The 16585-nt window shown below is 45.0% G+C and overlaps 1 protein-coding gene across 2 annotated transcripts in view; it reads right to left on the reverse strand.

The window, feature by feature from the left end:
- cfap99 (cilia and flagella associated protein 99) overlaps positions 1-16585 on the reverse strand; it is a 264896-nt gene that overhangs the window by 117217 nt on the left and 131094 nt on the right. For both annotated transcript variants that reach the window (XM_069942179.1, XM_069942185.1), the window contains exon 10: positions 3177-3265. In XM_069942179.1, coding sequence (XP_069798280.1) covers positions 3177-3265 — 89 coding nt within the window. The remainder of the gene's footprint in view (positions 1-3176; positions 3266-16585) is intronic.

Raw genomic sequence — 16585 nt, forward strand, 5'->3', positions numbered from 1 at the left:
TGAGGCCCAAAACATCAACTGCTTATTGCCTTCCATAGACACTGTGTGACCTGCTGAGTTTCTCCAGAATTTTTGCTGTTCTGTAGCTTCAAGACATAACCTCTACAACTGTTTCTTCAAACTCTTTCTCCATTCAGATCTGTGGTGTGCAAACCTAGTTGGGTGAATGCCCAGCTGTAAACTTTTAAAGATTACTTCTTTTGTTGCAATCATTTGGTACAAATAAGCATTTCAAGTTCAGATCACAACTCATCCAATAACAACATTGGACCTGCTATGTATTAAAAGATTACAATGACCTTTTTTCCATCTGAGTAATTGGATAGCGCTGTGAAAATGCAGCGATTGATTACTTGTAATGATTAATGTTCAGCAATTATCCTACAGAGTGAAACAACAAAAGTCTGCAGATGCTGTGATACCACAACCACATGCCCTTCACAATACAATCACATCAATTAGCCTACCCCTCTCTTTCTGCAGGAGGAGGGTCACAGTTGACCCCCTAGTCCACATCACTGATGCTGAGGTGAGGTCAGTTGACAGCGTTAAGTCCCTTGGGGAAAACATCTCCAGTGACTTGCCCAGGTACAAAAACATCGACACCATGGCCAAGAAAGCCCATCAGCATCTCTACTTCCTCAGAGGCCTGAGGATATTTGGCACGTCTCCTGCACCCTTATCAACAACTACACATGCACCTTGTCAGGGTGCATCACTGCGTGGGACAGGAACTGTTCTGCCCAAACTGCAGAGGGCTGTGAAGGTGGATTTGGACCCTTTCCCCTCCACCTGTGCATTCCAGTGTCCTGGAAAAAAGCAGCGAACATATTAAAAGACTCATCCTACCCGAGCCACATTCTCTTCACCCTCATCCCATCGGGAGGAAGGTTCATAAGTGTGAGATCATGCACCACGAGATTCAAGGACAGTTTCTTTCCCGCTGGCAACAGACGCTTGAATAAACCTCACACTATTTATGTTGTCTTTGCTCTACAGCATCTGATTGCTCTCTGTAACTCTGCACTTCGAACTGTCTTCATTGTCTAACTGAACTGCTCACAAAACAATGTACCATGGTACATGTGACAATAAACTTAAGCTTGAACTTGAACATTGGGGTTCTGACTGGTTGGATAATTTCTAAGAATGTTCCATTGACCTTACCTCCAGCTGCCACTGAGGATCATGTTCAGGATTGCAATGAAAATAGGGCAGTCGGTAACCCATCTCCATTCTCAATGTGAGTTGAGTTTGCCTCTGCTCTCCAGCATGTAGGGTGGCACGGTTGGCATAGCGGTTAGCGTAACGCCTTTACAGCGCCAGTGATCGGGACTGGGGTTCAAATCCTGCAGTGTCTTTAAGGAGTTTGTAAGTTCTCCCTGTGTCTGCGTGGGTTTTCCCCAGGGACTTCGGTTTCCTTCCACTCTTCAAAACATACCCGGGGTTGTAGTTTAATTGGGTATTAATTGGGCGGCACGGACTCGTGGGCCGAAAGGGCCTGTAACTGCTGCAGATTTAAATTTAAAAAAAAATTAAAATATATTATGGAGGGTACCATTGTGAAGCAGAGCAAGACTCTTCAGTGCAGTTATTTCTGATTGGAACATCGAAAAGCTATGAAACTATAGACTGCAAAGAAGGACTGGTCCAGGTTCCATCACTCTTTGTGCTGAGCTGCTGGTTTCCCAACCACCATGGCTGTTGGTGTCCTTGGCTATCCTTGCTTGGGACCATTGCTGACAAATGCTACAAAAATCCGTCTGGATTCCCACTCCTGTCCCAGTGTTGAGGCTTATCAACTCCGTGTAGAAATGACTCCTTGGTGTCAGAACCACAGGAGGAACAAATCACTGATCCAGGTCACTGCTCATGCATCCTCTCAACTCCGATCACCTGCCTGAAAAATCAGTGGGAAGCTGGAAGAACTCAACGTCTGTGGAGAGCAAAGGTTCTTCTTCCTTGGGGATTCTGCCTGACTGGCTGAGATCCTCCAGCCAGCTTGTCTTTGTCTGGCCCTCCACCTTTCCAGTCTCCCTTGTTCCTTTCCTGCCAGCTTTCAATCCTTCCTAGTGCTCTTCACCCTGTTACCTGAGGACTTGCTGTACTCTGGACTGTGATTCCTCTTCCATAATGTTGTCTTTCAGTATCCACCATTCTTCAGCCAGATAATACGGTAAAACCCCTATTATCCAGCACCTATGGCGATTGTTAAGATGCCAGATAAGTGAATTTTACGGTTGCTTGAGACTGTATATTCCATAGATTGGCAAACCCACCACGAGAGGGCACCAATCATAAACTTTAGTATTTTTTAACCCATTTATTTCTTGCTCTGTTTTTGCCAGTTGCTTGAGGCTGCTGTCGGCTTAAATTCCAGATAACAGGGGTCTTACTGTACATGAATTCAGGCTTAATATCGCAAAGGCCACTGACATTCCAGCCTAATGAATTGAATTGTTTGTTGTCACTGTAGCAAGATACGATGAAGAGCTTTATTTAGTGTGCTATCCATCTATGCTTAAGCACCATAAGACCATAAGATATAGGAGCAGACATAGGCCACTCGGTCTATCGAGTCCACGCCACCATTCCATCATGAGCTGATCCATTCTCCCACTCAGCCTCTCTCCCCTGCTTTCTCCCCATAACCTTTGATATTCTAACTCTTCTGATAGCTTTATCAATCTCTACCTTATATACACCCAACAATCTGGCTGGCACAGCCGCCCATGGTAGAAAATTCCAGAGGTTCTCCCCTCTCTGGCGCAAGAGATTACCCCGCATCTGTTTTACATGGGCGCACTCTAATCCTGAAGACAATTAGCCAGAGGAACTCAGTGGGTCGAGCAGCATCAGCATCGAGCTGGCCCAAAATGCCGACAGTTCCCTTTCTCCCTCCCTCGCATAGAACATTTTGCGGAGTTCCTCCAGAAAAAATGGCTTTTTTGCTTCAGATTCCAGTATCTGCAGTCTCTCGTGTGTCTCCATACTTAAGATAGTGCAATCATAAAACAAAATGGATGTGAGGAAGGCATGCAAAACATCCCCTTGACCAGCACCCTCCTCGTCTATTGAACCTTTGGCTTCTGAACTCCTCCTTGTCTGTGCCTGCTGGTGTCAGGATATTATAAAACCTCACGCACAGACTAACAAGGGTACTGAAGGTACTCTACCTTTGGAGTTCTTCTTTCACTTTTCGTTGGTACAGGGCATTCTCCCTCAGGATGGCAGCCGTGTTCAGTTTGATTGGAATATTTTCAGTCTGTATGACAAGAGAAGATAAAGGCACAGCTCAATTTATTATTTATTTAATTTCTCTACGAAAGAGTTGCTGATTGTGTGTCGTGGCCTTCCTAATCCTGACTGGCAAACACCAGCTTTCATGAAAGGAGAAAAAAAGTGATCTGGTTCATAACAATAATTTGATTTTATGAACGATTTTAATGCAACACAATGTCTTTAACAGAGACATAGGACCTCAAGGAACTGAGTCACTGGGAAATGTCAAGACAAATGACAAACACCTGATGAGAGATGGGATGAATCAGGGAAGGCCCTGGATGGACATAGACCCATAGAAAATTATGGCACAGAAACAGGCCCTTTGGCCCATCTAGTCTGTGCCAAACTATTATTCTGCCTAGTTTTTCTTAAATATCATATTGAGCCCACATTCACCACTTCAACTTGCAGCTCATTCCACACTCTTTCCACTCTGTGTGAAGTTCCTCCTAATGTTCCCTTTAAACAATTCACCTTTTACCCTGAACCCATGTCTGCCATCTCTTGTCTCACCCAACATCAGTGAAAAAAGCTTGTTTGCATTTATTCTCTTTACCCCTCCCAGTTGAATCACCTGTAGTCACAGTTGTGATAGGAACAGTGGGAAGAGAAGTGAGGGTGGGGGTATTACAATATTAGTCGAAGAAGATACCACCTTAGTTTTCGATAGAGTATTTCCAGAAAACTAGTGTCTGAGTCAGTGTGGGTTGAAATCAGGAATCAAAGAGGAATTGATGGATAAATTTGGGAGCATTGTGTGCAGTTTTAGTCAGCTAACTACTGGAAAGATTGAAAGAGTGCAGAGATTTACTTGGATGTTGCCTGGACTTCAGGAACAGTGTTACATGGAAAAGTTAAATAGGTTAGGACTTTATTCCCTGGATTGTAGAAGAATGAGGGGAAATATGATAGAGCTAGACAAAATTATGAGGGGGATAGACAGAGTAAATGCAAGTAGGTGTTTTCCACTGAAGTTCGATCAGATACAAACCAGAGGACATGGGTTAAGGATGAAAGGGGAAAAGTTTAGGAGAAACATGAAGGGGAACGAGCTGTCATCTGAAGTGGTGAATGCAGGTTCAATTTTAAAATTTAAGAAGAATTTGGACAGGTGCATGGATGGGAGAGGTATAGAGGGATATGGACAGAGTGCAGAATAGTGGGACGAGACAGAATAATAGTTCAGAACAGACTAGAAGGGCCAAAGGGCCTATGATTGTTATACTATAGGCCACAAAACAATCAGCAGGAGCTAGAGCAGGATTGGCCAAACTGAGTTAACCTGTTGCCCATTTTTAAGTGGCCCAGGGTGAATTTTAGAAATAAAATGGAATATGGAACATAGTCTCTAACAATTGCACTGAATGTACAATGCACTTCATAGTTTCAACACTAGATGCCGCTGCCATTTTGAACAATACAAAGCTGACCATTGCAATGTTATTCATCAGTGAAAATATTTACCTCAATTTAAAAAAAACGTTTAGGAACGTAGGAAGTAGGAACAGGAGTCGGCCAAAAATGGCCCATCGAGCCTGCTCCGCCATTCAATACGATCATGGCTGATCTAATTTATGACCTAACTCCACCTACCTGCCTTCTCCCCATATCCCCTAATTCCTCTATCACCTCATTCGGCCCATCGAGCCTGCTCCGCCATTCAATACGATCATGGCTCATCTAATTTATGACCTAACTCCACCTACCTGCCTTCTCCCCTTATCCCCTAATTCCTCTATCACCTCATTCGGCCCACCGAGCCTGCTCCGCCATTCAATACGATCATGGCTGATCTAATTTATGACCTACCTCCACCTACCTGCCTTCTCCCCATATCCCCTAATTCCTCTGAAAGGTTTACCTCAGTTGATTAAAATGACAGAACTGAAAAGACAGAAAATAGCAAGGGAGTACTGAAAATTTCAGATACATTGGGAAAATGAAAAGTGATTTCACAGAAGTCAAGGGGAAGTGGGTTTCTTTGATTTGCAAGGCATCTGTTAACTTCAATAGCCATCTACGGATTTACACATTGCATCATAAACATTAAGGTGGGCCATGAACTGCATTCACTGAGAGTTATGGAGGAATGTTGGAGACTGTCTTGTCCCTTTCTTGATCTTTTCGCCTGTTCTGATTTTGTTCCCAGCTTTGTATTTTGTGCTGCTTTTTGATTGAGGGTTTTAAAAAGTTTTATTGAATTCATTTAAATTAAATTTAAGAGCAGCAGATACCGTAATTGCCTAATGTAATGTATGAGCACATCAATAAACTACTGGAACGTCAACAGTGAAATTGTTCAGTGGTGTTGTATAGCTATTTTGATAGAAGATGAACTTTCGATGGCACAGGTTTTCTGGTCTAAACACCCTTTCTCTTTACTGGTTGAGAACTGCCGGGCTTAATATTGTTTGGACCCAAGCAGTGTAAAAACAACTCCTTATATTTTTCTTATGTGGCCTGCAACCAAAAATGTTTGGCTACCCCTGAATTTGAGGTTCAAATATGTCAAGAGATGGTTGAGGTTTGCAAAATTAGCAAAGCTGTTACTGTGGGTGATTTCAATTCCCAACATTGACTGGGAATGCTAGTGTTAGGGGATGGGAAGGGATGAAGTTTGTTAACTGTGCCCAGGAAAACTTTCTCCTGTAATATGTGGATAGGCCTGCCAGGGAAGGGGCAGTGTGGGACCTTGTTCTGGGGAATGAAGCTGCTCAGGTAACTGAAGTATTCACTGATTTCACTGATTTACCACAGCTTACAAACAAATAAAGAATACACTCACTCATTTCTTCCAGCACACCATGAAGTCGACTTTCTTTCATTATTGACTAGACACAACATTGCATTCTTCAACTCCCCAAACACCATTCAGCTAAACCCCTCTGACCTTCTCATAGGCTCACTGCCACACGGGTGTTCCTGAAACTCTCACTCTCTTCCCAATGAAGGTAAGTACGCGACCATGACAGTATCAGTAGGGGGAACGCCTCGGGACCAGTGACCACAATTCTATTTACATTTAGATAGTTAAGGAAAAGGATAGCACTGGGCTTCCTTAGAATCGTAAATTGGGACAAGGCAGGGTCGGGGCCAGAACAAATGTTAGAGAGGGGCATTAGCATGTTAGGGAGGGGGCATTGTGTTGGCTGTCTTTTAACTGTATCTCTCATAATCTTGTAACCTCTATCAAATCACCTCTCATCCTTGGATAACTCCATGGATGGGAAGGGATGGCGAGGTATTGGCTTAATGTGGGCAAGAGGGCATGTTGTTTGACACAGACATGTTGGGAATGCGAACCTCTTTCAGTGCTATGGGACTCTGTGAATCTGGATGTTCACATTTTCAACACATAAACTCACTTAGCGGGTGGGGGTGGGGAGTGCTATTGGATGCCAGGACCTACCTGTTGACGGGGGGTGTTGGTATTGGATGTTAACCTTTCCGACGTTTGAGATGAGGGGACTGCTTTTTATTGAGTCAAGCGTCACTAGACACTATTGATGCTTGACACACTCTAGTGATGTGGCTGGGGCTGGTGGAGAGTCGCTAGTGTGTGTCAAGCTAGACGCTAGTGATGTGGGAGAGGGTGGGGAAAGATTTGATGGTGAGCGATGGCTGCGACTATATGGGAGGGCACAGCACCTCATTTGGGGGTCAATGCCTGCGGTTTCCCCCTCCTCTTGGCGCTGACCCTGGGGCAAAGGGGGGGTGGGATTTAGAAGCAATGTGAGGGAACAGTTCTTCACTCAGATGGTGGTGGGTATGAGCTACCAGACAAAATAGTAGAGGCAGGTACGTGAGCTTCGTTCAAGTTCATAGAACATTACAGCACAGTTCAGGCCCTGCAGCTCATGATGTGTGCCGACCGATATATACCTCGTTCTCTTTCATCCATGTGCCTGTCTCTTTCTTTGGCTTGGCTTCGTGGACGAAGATTTATGGAGGGGGTAAAATGTTCACGTCAGCTGCAGGCTCATTTGTGGCTGTCAAGTCCGATGCGGGACAGGCAGACACAGTTGCAGCGGTTGCAGGGGAAAATTTGTTGGTTGGGGTTGGGTGTTGGGTGTTTCCTCCTTTGCCTTTTGTCAGTGAGGTGGGCTCTGCGGTCTTCTTCAAAGGAGGTTGCTGCCCGCTGAACTGTGAGGCACCAAGATGCACGGTTTGAGGCGATATCAGCCCACTGGCGGTGGTCAATGTGGCAGGCACCAAGAAATTTCTTTATGCAGTCCTTGTACCTCTTCTTTGGTGCACCTCTGACACGATGGCCAGTGGAGAGCTCGCCATATAACACGATCTTGGGAAGGTGATGGTCCTCCATTCTGGAGACGTGACCTACCCAGCGCAGTTGGATCTTCAACAGTGTGGATTCGATGCTGTCGGCCTCTGCCATCTCGAGTACTTCGACGTTAGGGATGAAGTCGCTCCAATGAATGTTGAGGATGGAGCGGAGACAACGCTGGTGGAAGCATTCTAGGAGCCGTAGGTGATGCCGGTAGAGGACCCATGATTTGGAGCCGAACAGGAGTGTGGGTATGACAACGGCTCTGTATACGCTTATCTTTGTGAGGTTTTTCAGTTGGTTGTTTTTCCAGACTCTTTTGTGTAGTCTTCCAAAGGCGCTATTTGCCTTGGCAAGTCTGTTGTCTATCTCGTTGTCGATCCTTGCATCTGATGAAATGGTGCAGCCGAGATAGGTAAACTGGTTGACCGTTTTGAGTTTTGTGTGCCCGATGGAGATGTGGGGGGGCTGGTAGTCATGGTGGGGAGCTGGCTGATGGAGGACCTCAGTTTTCTTCAGGCTGACTTCCAGGCCAAACATTTTGGCAGTTTCCGCAAAACAGGACGTCAAGCGCTGATGTGCCTGTCTAATAGTCTCTTAAATCCCCTTATTGTTCCAGCCTCCACCACCACCCCTCATAATGCATTCCAGGCACCCACAAGTCTCTTTGTAAAAAAAAATTTACTTTTGATGTCTCCTCCTCCCTTCACTTTGTACAGATGTCCTCTGGTGTTTGCTACTCCCACCCTGGGGAAAAAGGTGTTGGCTGTCTCTATTAAGTCACCTCTCATCCTTGGATAACTCCAGGGATGGGAAGGGATGTAGGGTTATTGGCTTAAGGAGGGCAAGAGGGCATGTTGCTTGACACAGACAGCCTGGGAATGCGGACCTCTTTCAGTGTTATGGGACTCTGTGAATCAGGATGTTCACATTTTCAAGCCCAAGGGGAGAAGAAAGTATGATTAGGTGAGATGTGTTGGCAACTTTCCACAGACAGCAGAAGTATAGACAGTCGATGGAGCCTTCAATATATGCAGACTGATTTTCAGGCATGATATCTGTGGTGATATGTAATTACACCAGGGGTCATCCCAGTGACCTTGTCTATAAAGCAGTCCAGAGCGACAGTCGAGCCTTCCAGGTTTGTCTTGCAGACAGACAAGACCTCTTAGTGTACATATTAGTTTATTAAAGCTGTCTTATACTCGCACTGCTGGTGTAGTTATTGTCAGTACAATTTAATAAACTAATATCATAGCTACTAGGATGGAAGCTGCTTCTGCTCCAATGCACATTCCCGACCACTTGGAGACTCTTCCTGAGGAATGAAATCCATGGACGACCAGCATGCACGTGCATCCGAGGACTGAGACGGTGAGGGACTGCTGTACTGGAATCGTGGTGGAATGCAGGGAAGACCACAGAAGTACGATAGGGCAGGTAAGAAACGGCCAAGAGCCCTGCCTGCCTGTGGGTTCACCGGTACAGGCGCCGCCGACCCTAAACCCCGGTCTGATCAGAAAGGGGCCACTACAAGCACGGGTAGAAGGATCTCTACAAGTCGTGCTCCCGATCGCCACATATGTGCAGAATTCCCGACCACTCCAGAGCCAGGGAAATCAGACACCGCTACTGTCACTCCCCCAGCAGCAATTTCCCCAGTACCACGGAGACCTGATGCTACCGCTGGGATCCCCCCTAAGCCCACTGCAAACGTCCCAAAGCCAGAGACTCAGTCAACAGCCCCAAGCATCCAGGTTACTCCTCCAGCAGACACAAGCCCCACAGTGGCTCTACCAGCAGCTCCCAGTACCCCAGGGTCTGCCCTTGCTACATCTAGAAACAGAGACCACGTGGAGACCAGAAACGACCCCCAAGGTGCCCCCACATTGTGCTGCGACAAGACAGGCTGGAGCTCGACCCCAGAAATCTTGGAACCAGCATGCACTTCAGCTGCTGGCAGAGATGCTTTCTGAATTACGTGGAGGGTGCTGAGGCATCGGATAAAGAGCTATTAATGCTGCTGTTAGCGCAGCTGGGAGACCACCCTTACTCCCTTATACAGGATGCCAGGTCCTACCAAGAAGCAATGAGGACTTTACAGAGGCATTACAGTAAGGGGTATAGCGAACTCCACTCCCGGTACAGGCTCATTACCAAGTCACAACAAGTAGGGAAGTCTGCCAGAGACTTTATACTCTCTCTGAAAGACCAGGCGAGAGGCTGCAACTTTAAAGCAGTATCAGCTCAGGAGTATGTGGAGGATCTTATTAGGGACAGAATTGTTGCGGGCATACGGTCCACTGAGACAAGACATTGATTGCTGGAGAAAGGAACGGTGGGGCTGGATGAGGCAGAGACTATTGCAGAAGCTTTAGAAAGCACCAGGAAAGAATTGGAGAAGTACTCACAGGACCCTGGGGCTGGGACAAACGTCACACTGCTGGACTCTCTAGCCCCACGAAAAGAAAAGTTTGCTGGCTCACAGGAATTCACAGCAGCAGCACCTTGAGGGTCTCTAGTGCTTTTTCTGTGGACAAAGAAAGCACCCCAGAGCCCTCTGCCCTGCCAGAGAAAATGTCTGTTCCAACTATGGAAAATGTGGGTATTATGCAAAAGTCTGCAGATGCCGAAGGCCACGGCCGAGGCCCATTCTCATGCTAATGAGAGGCAGGAAAGCTCTTCTTTCTCCACAGGCCAACAGAAGAAGAAGAATGCCATGTGCAGCCGGCCATCTTGGACAAATGCTACAGAGCAGAGGACACAGTCTTCAGGAGATGAATACGTACACTAAGAGGGTCTTGTCTCTCTGCAAGACAAACCTGGAAGGCTGGACTGTAGCTCTGGACTGCTTTATAGACAAGGTCACCGGGATGACCCATGGTGACCTAGTGGTGTAATTACATATCACCACAATATCAATGCATTTCACACCAGGGAATTGGAAGCTGTGACGCCATCGCTCTGCTTTGTGAGAATCGATCTGCAGATGATTTCCAGGTAATTCCATGCCCGATTTTTAATTACGGTACAAAAGTTCCTCTTCTTTAGCTTTGTGCATAATTAAACAGAGAATATGGTTTTGTCTGCAAAACTAGAGACATAGACAGGGTGGTCAGCCGACACATTTTCCACAGGGAAGCAATGGCTAATACCAGAGGATGTTTGTTTAAGTTTGGAGTGCGGTGATATGTAATTCCACCACTAGGTCACCATGGGTCATCCCGGTGACCTTGTCTGTAAAGCAGTCCAGAGCTACAGTCTAGCCTTCCAGGTTCATCTTACAGTGAGACAAGACCCTCTTAGTGTACGTATTAGTTTATTAAAGCTGTCTTATACTCGCACTGCTGGTGTGGTTATTGTCAGTACATAGGGGAGACATAGTTAGACATGCAATAGCTATTAATGGATGTATATTACTATTCTTTCAAAAACTTATTTGGCGAGTTTTCCCACAAACTCAAACGTTAGAAAGAGGTCTAGGTGCCACAAGACTCACACCATCAGGTTCAGGAACAGGTGCTCCCCCTCAACTATCAGACTCCTCAAACACAAACTCAATCAGAGACTCATTTAAGGACTTGTACTTGTGCACTTTATTGATCTTTTTTTATTCTCTCTGCATTGCACAGTTTGTTTACATTCATTATCTGTTTACTGTTCTTCATTTATTTACATGTGTACACTGTATTGTTTCTTTTTGCTTGGCCCACAGAAAAATAATGTATGTACAATAAATCTGAAATCAGAGAAAGCTTATTTGTGGTGATCACTTGTAAAGCCACAATCAGGAAAAGGCAACTGGTCCTGACCAGTCTGGAAGCCACCAATTCAATCCAACAGGAGAGGGGTCATTTGTAACAATGGGTCATAAAGCAAACTGCTGGAGGAGCTCTGCATCTGTGGAGGAGGGTCAGTGTTCTGGGATCGGGTCAGGTGGTGGCACGGTTAGTGTAGCGGTTAGTGCGATGTTATTACAGCGCCAACGACTCAGGTTCAAATCCCATGCTGTCTGTAAATAGTTTGTATGTTCTCCCCGTGAATGTGTGGGATTCCTCTGGATGCTCCAGTTTCCTTCCCCCCTTCAAATCGTAAGGGGGTTGTAGGGAGTTGTAAGCTAATTGGTGTTTTTTTTGTGCCATAGGCTCATCGGGCCCTATTACTGTGCTGTACATCTGAATAAAGAAAGGCCCTGCGATCCAGCAGCCACAGGCATAATTTCACGGATGAAGACATTGGGGTGCATCTGCCGCTGTTAATTTCACTGGCTGTAGGTTCCCTTACGGCCGCTGAAGTTGCCTTTGTGAATCTTTGCAACCTACCCTACAGATACTGCACAATGCAGTCAAAGTGCATTTGTGGGGATGGAATAGATGATGATATGGGGAAAGATCCAAGGCATGTAAGAAGGGAACTGCAATTACTGAGGGTGATTAAATCTGCACTTAATCAGACCAATCAATTTGGCAAGAATACCATGAAACAGAAATCTTTGGGGTGCACCAGAAATTATAGGACCATAAAGACTTAAAAGCAGAATAAGGCCATTCAGCCCACTGAGTTTGCTTCACTATAGGTGATGTAGTTTCCCACTGAACAATATTCTCCTGCCTTCTCCAATAACCTTGACACCCTTAACTAATGAAGAACCTATCAATCTCTGCTTCAAATACACGCAATGACTTGGCCTTCACAGCTGTCTGTGGCAACAAATTCCACAGATCCTGGCAAATTTCCACAGAAATTTCTTAATTTCTTCTCATTTCTGATCTAAAGGGATGTCCTTTTATTCTGAAGCTGTGTCCTCTGGTCCTAGACTCTCCCACTGTGAAACATCTTCTCCACATCCCTTCTATCCAGTCCTTTCAATATTCAGAAGGTTTCAATGAGCCCCTGTTCATCCTTCTAACTTTCAGCAAGTACAGGGCCGGAGCCATCAAACGGTCCTCATACATTAACCCTCTCATTCCTGGTATCTTTCTCGTAAACCTACTCTGGACTCTCTCTACATCCTTCCTTGGATATGGGGCCCCAAACTGCTCATAATACTCCGTGTGGTCTGACCCATAGTTCTAAAGCCTCAGCATTTATCAATGATTTCTTCGAGCAGCACGTTATAGAATCACGTGCACTGAAGTGAGATTAATAAAATATCGAGTGGTTAAGAATTCCCTAAGAAGTTGAGATCACAAGGTGTAGAATTCCAGGTCGAGTTTGAGGGTGATTACACAGTGTTCAGAACAAGTGAGTCCAGGTTAAAGAAGGGTAATTGCAAAGGTACAATGGTGGAGGTTCTGGAGTAGATGGGGTAAAAGGGGCAAAGGAACTGGTCAGTGAAGAGTCGTGCCAGATATTTAAGCAGTTGGATTATAACAATCAGCAGAAATGTATGCCACTTAAGAAAAGGGATTATACAAAATAGATTCACCACCGTGGTTAACTACCAAAAACATGTGTTTACAAAGTGGAGAGGGCTCATAGTCAACTGGGGACTGAGATTGGCAGCGAGAGGATAAAAATGGTTGTTTGAGAAAACTGGCAGGTCATATCAGAAAAATTAGAGCATAGAACACGGAACACTACAGCACAGTGCAGGCCTTCGGCCCTCGATGTTGTGCTGGCCTACATATTCCTACCAAAAAAAGGCCTTTCTACCTCATAACCCTCTATTCCTCTTTCATCCATGTGCCTGTCTATGAGTCTCTTAAATGCCCAAATGTTCCAACCTCCACCACCACCCCCAGCACTTACTCCAGATGTCTCCACGAAACCTTCCTCTCTGTACAGATGTCATCTGGTGTAGACTATTCCTTCCCTGGGAAACAGGCACTTGCTGCCCACCCTATCTATGCCTCTCATAACCTTGTAGACCTCTATTAAGTTTCGTCTCTTTCTTCTAGGCTCCAAAGAGAAAAGTCCCAGCTCTTCTAACCTTGCCTCATAAGACTTATTTTCCAACCCAGCCAACATCTTGGTAAATCTCCTCTGCACCCTCTCCATTGCTTCCACATCTTTCCTATAATGAGGTGACAAAAAATAAATACATTGCTCTAAATGTGGTCTCACTAGAGATTTGTAGAGTTGCAACATGACCTCTTGACTTTTGAACTCAATCCCCCAACTAATGAAGCCCAGCATCCCATAGGCCTTGTTAACTATCCTATCAACCTGCATGGCAACCAATAGCTTCTGCAGATATAGCTTACATAGATGGGGTGGTTAAGAAGGCGTGTGACATGCTTGCTTTTGTTAGGATGTCCAGCTACATCTATGTAAAACTGCAGTTTGGCCGCACTTGTATTATGTGCAATTCTAGTCGTTGCATTACAGGAAGGATGTGGCGGCTTTGAAAAGGGTACAGAAGAGGTTTACCAGATATTGCCTGGTTTAGAGGGTGTGATCTATGGAGAGAAGTTAAAAAACTTTGGTTTCTTTCCCTGGAGAGTCCGAAGCTGAGGGTAGACCTGATGGAAGTTTATAAAAATATGAAAGGCATCAATAGAGTGACAGTCAGAATCATTCTTCCAGGCTAAAAATTCACAAGTAATGTGTTTACAGTGAGGCATGGGGTTTGAAGATTAAAGGAGCAGGTTTTTTACACAGAGAGTAGTGGATGCCTGGAATGGGCTTTCAGGGGCAGGGGAGGCAGATATATACAGTAAAGCACCCAGTATCCAGTAGATATGGAGATTTGTAGACGACGGAAAAGTGAAATTTTCGGTTGCTTGAGACTGTATGTTGCAAGAATGGTGAACTAACCACTCAGGGGCCGCCAATTTTAAACATTTGATTTTTTTTAACGTATAATATGTTTCCACAAATTTTTTTGACAGCTGCTAGTTGCTTGAATTCTGGATACATGGGGTTTACTGCAGTACCATTTTAAGAGGCTTCCAGGTAGACACGTGAACATTTTGGGAATGGAGGCATATGGATGATGTGCAGGCAAATTTGTTAATTAGGCAACATGTTCAGCATGGACATTATGGGCTGAAGGGCCTGTTCCTGTGCTGTACTGTTCTATTTCCTTCGATACAAATGAAGGAAGAGGTGACCAGGATAAGAGTGGGACCCCCGGAGAGTGAGGAAGATTAATGGGAAATGAGAAAATGGCATCAAGTACTTTGCATCACTGATCACAATGGAAGACATTACCAATATTTAAAAGATGGGCTTATTTCAAACCAATGGAAGGACTTGTAACTATTCCAGTCACGAGTGACAATGTAATGAAGAAACTAATGGAATGAATGTGGATCCAGACCCTGACAAGTTACCAGGGCATGCCAGCCTGGACCCAACACATTTAAAGGAAGTGGCTGCTGCAATATTGGAGCCATTTGGCACATACTAAAAGGGCAGAAAGACCTGTTTCAGTGCTCTAATGTTCCATGGTTGTATGGTTCATTAGTTAAAACATTACAAAACTCAACAAGTTCCAGGAGGATATGAACAGATTGGAAATCTATAAATGTCTCTGCTCCAGAAGGGAGAGAAACAAAATGTGGGAAACTGATTGTTGAATGTCTTTTGTTGGCAAGGTTTTAAAGGAGGTTCACAAGGATTATTCCAGGAATGAAAGGGTTATCATATGAGGAGCTCTTGGCCTGCATTAATTGGAATTTAGAAGAATAAGGGGTGTGGGGGGAACCTAATTGAAACATGTTGAATGTTGAAAGGAATGGACAGAGTAGATGTAGAAAAGTTGTTTCCTATGGAGGGAGAGTCTAAGACAAGAGAGTAAAACTTCAGGATTGAAGGGCATCTACTTAGAGCAGAGATGCGATGGAATTTTTTCAGCCAGAAGGTGGTAGATTTGTGGAATTTATTGCCACAGGCAGTTGTGGAGGCCATTGTTAGGTTCTTGTTTAGCCAGGGCATCAACAGTAACAGAGAGAAGGCTGGGAGTGGGGCTGAATGGGAAAATGGATCAGCTCATGATTGAATGGCAGGGCACACGAAGGGCTGAATGGCCTGTTTCTGCTCCTATAGCTTATGGCATATAGTTAAGCAGAAATGCTGGAATCTTGAGCAGACAAAGAATAGCTGGAGGAACCCAGCAGGTCAGACACCATCCATGAATATAAATGATCAGTTTGAGTTAGGATTCTTTATCGAGACAAAGATAGACTAAGTAAAATTACATCTACAATGGAGGAAAGAATCTGGGGAGGGACCCAGAGTTGTTAGAGTCTAGGGCAAAAGGCGTGTGTGGTGGAGAGACAAGTATTGGAATCAGAATTTGGTGATTGGGATCCTTGAGAGGCTGCCTTCTTAAAACACATCCTTTTGTAGATGTCCTCGATAGAGTGAAGACTGGTACCCATGATTTTACAGGCTGAGTTAACAACTCTCTGTAGTTTTTTCCTGTCCTGAGCATTGGCACCTCTGTACCAGACAGTGATGAAACCAGACAGAACGATCTCTACAGCACACCTGGAGAAATTTTCGAGAGTCTTTCGTGACATACCGAATCTCAAATTCCTCACGGAGTACAGTCGCTGAGGTAGAGGGAGAAACCATTGGCAAGTGGGGTGGGGAAGAAAGGTTAAAGAGAGAAACATTTTTTTGAAGTTCAGGAGTAAGTAAAGAACAGAAAGGAACAGTGGAATCAGACAGGGGGTTGGAGAAATCAATGTTCCTTACATTAGCTATTAAGCTGTCCAAGATGAATATGATGTATTGTTCCTCAGGTTGACATTTGGCCTCACCCTATCAATGGATGAGTCTGAGGACAGACATGTCACTGTATGAATGCTTGGGGGAGTTAAAGTGGTTGGCCACAGGAAGTCCAAGCTTAGAACCATACACCGAGCATAGGCATTCGGCGAATTGGTCACCCGACCTTCATTTGGTCTCACTGATGTCGAGGTGCTCACACCGAATACCAACCATTCAGTGTATCCCAGCTTCTTTCCTCCTTGATATAGATGTAATTTTTATCTTTTCCAGAAGCTGAATTTATTTCCATGATCAAGTCATGAAATTCGTTGTTTTGTAGCATCATTCACAGTG

This window comes from Narcine bancroftii, chromosome 1 (assembly GCF_036971445.1).
Source record: "Narcine bancroftii isolate sNarBan1 chromosome 1, sNarBan1.hap1, whole genome shotgun sequence".
Classification (NCBI taxonomy): Eukaryota; Metazoa; Chordata; class Chondrichthyes; order Torpediniformes; family Narcinidae; genus Narcine; species Narcine bancroftii.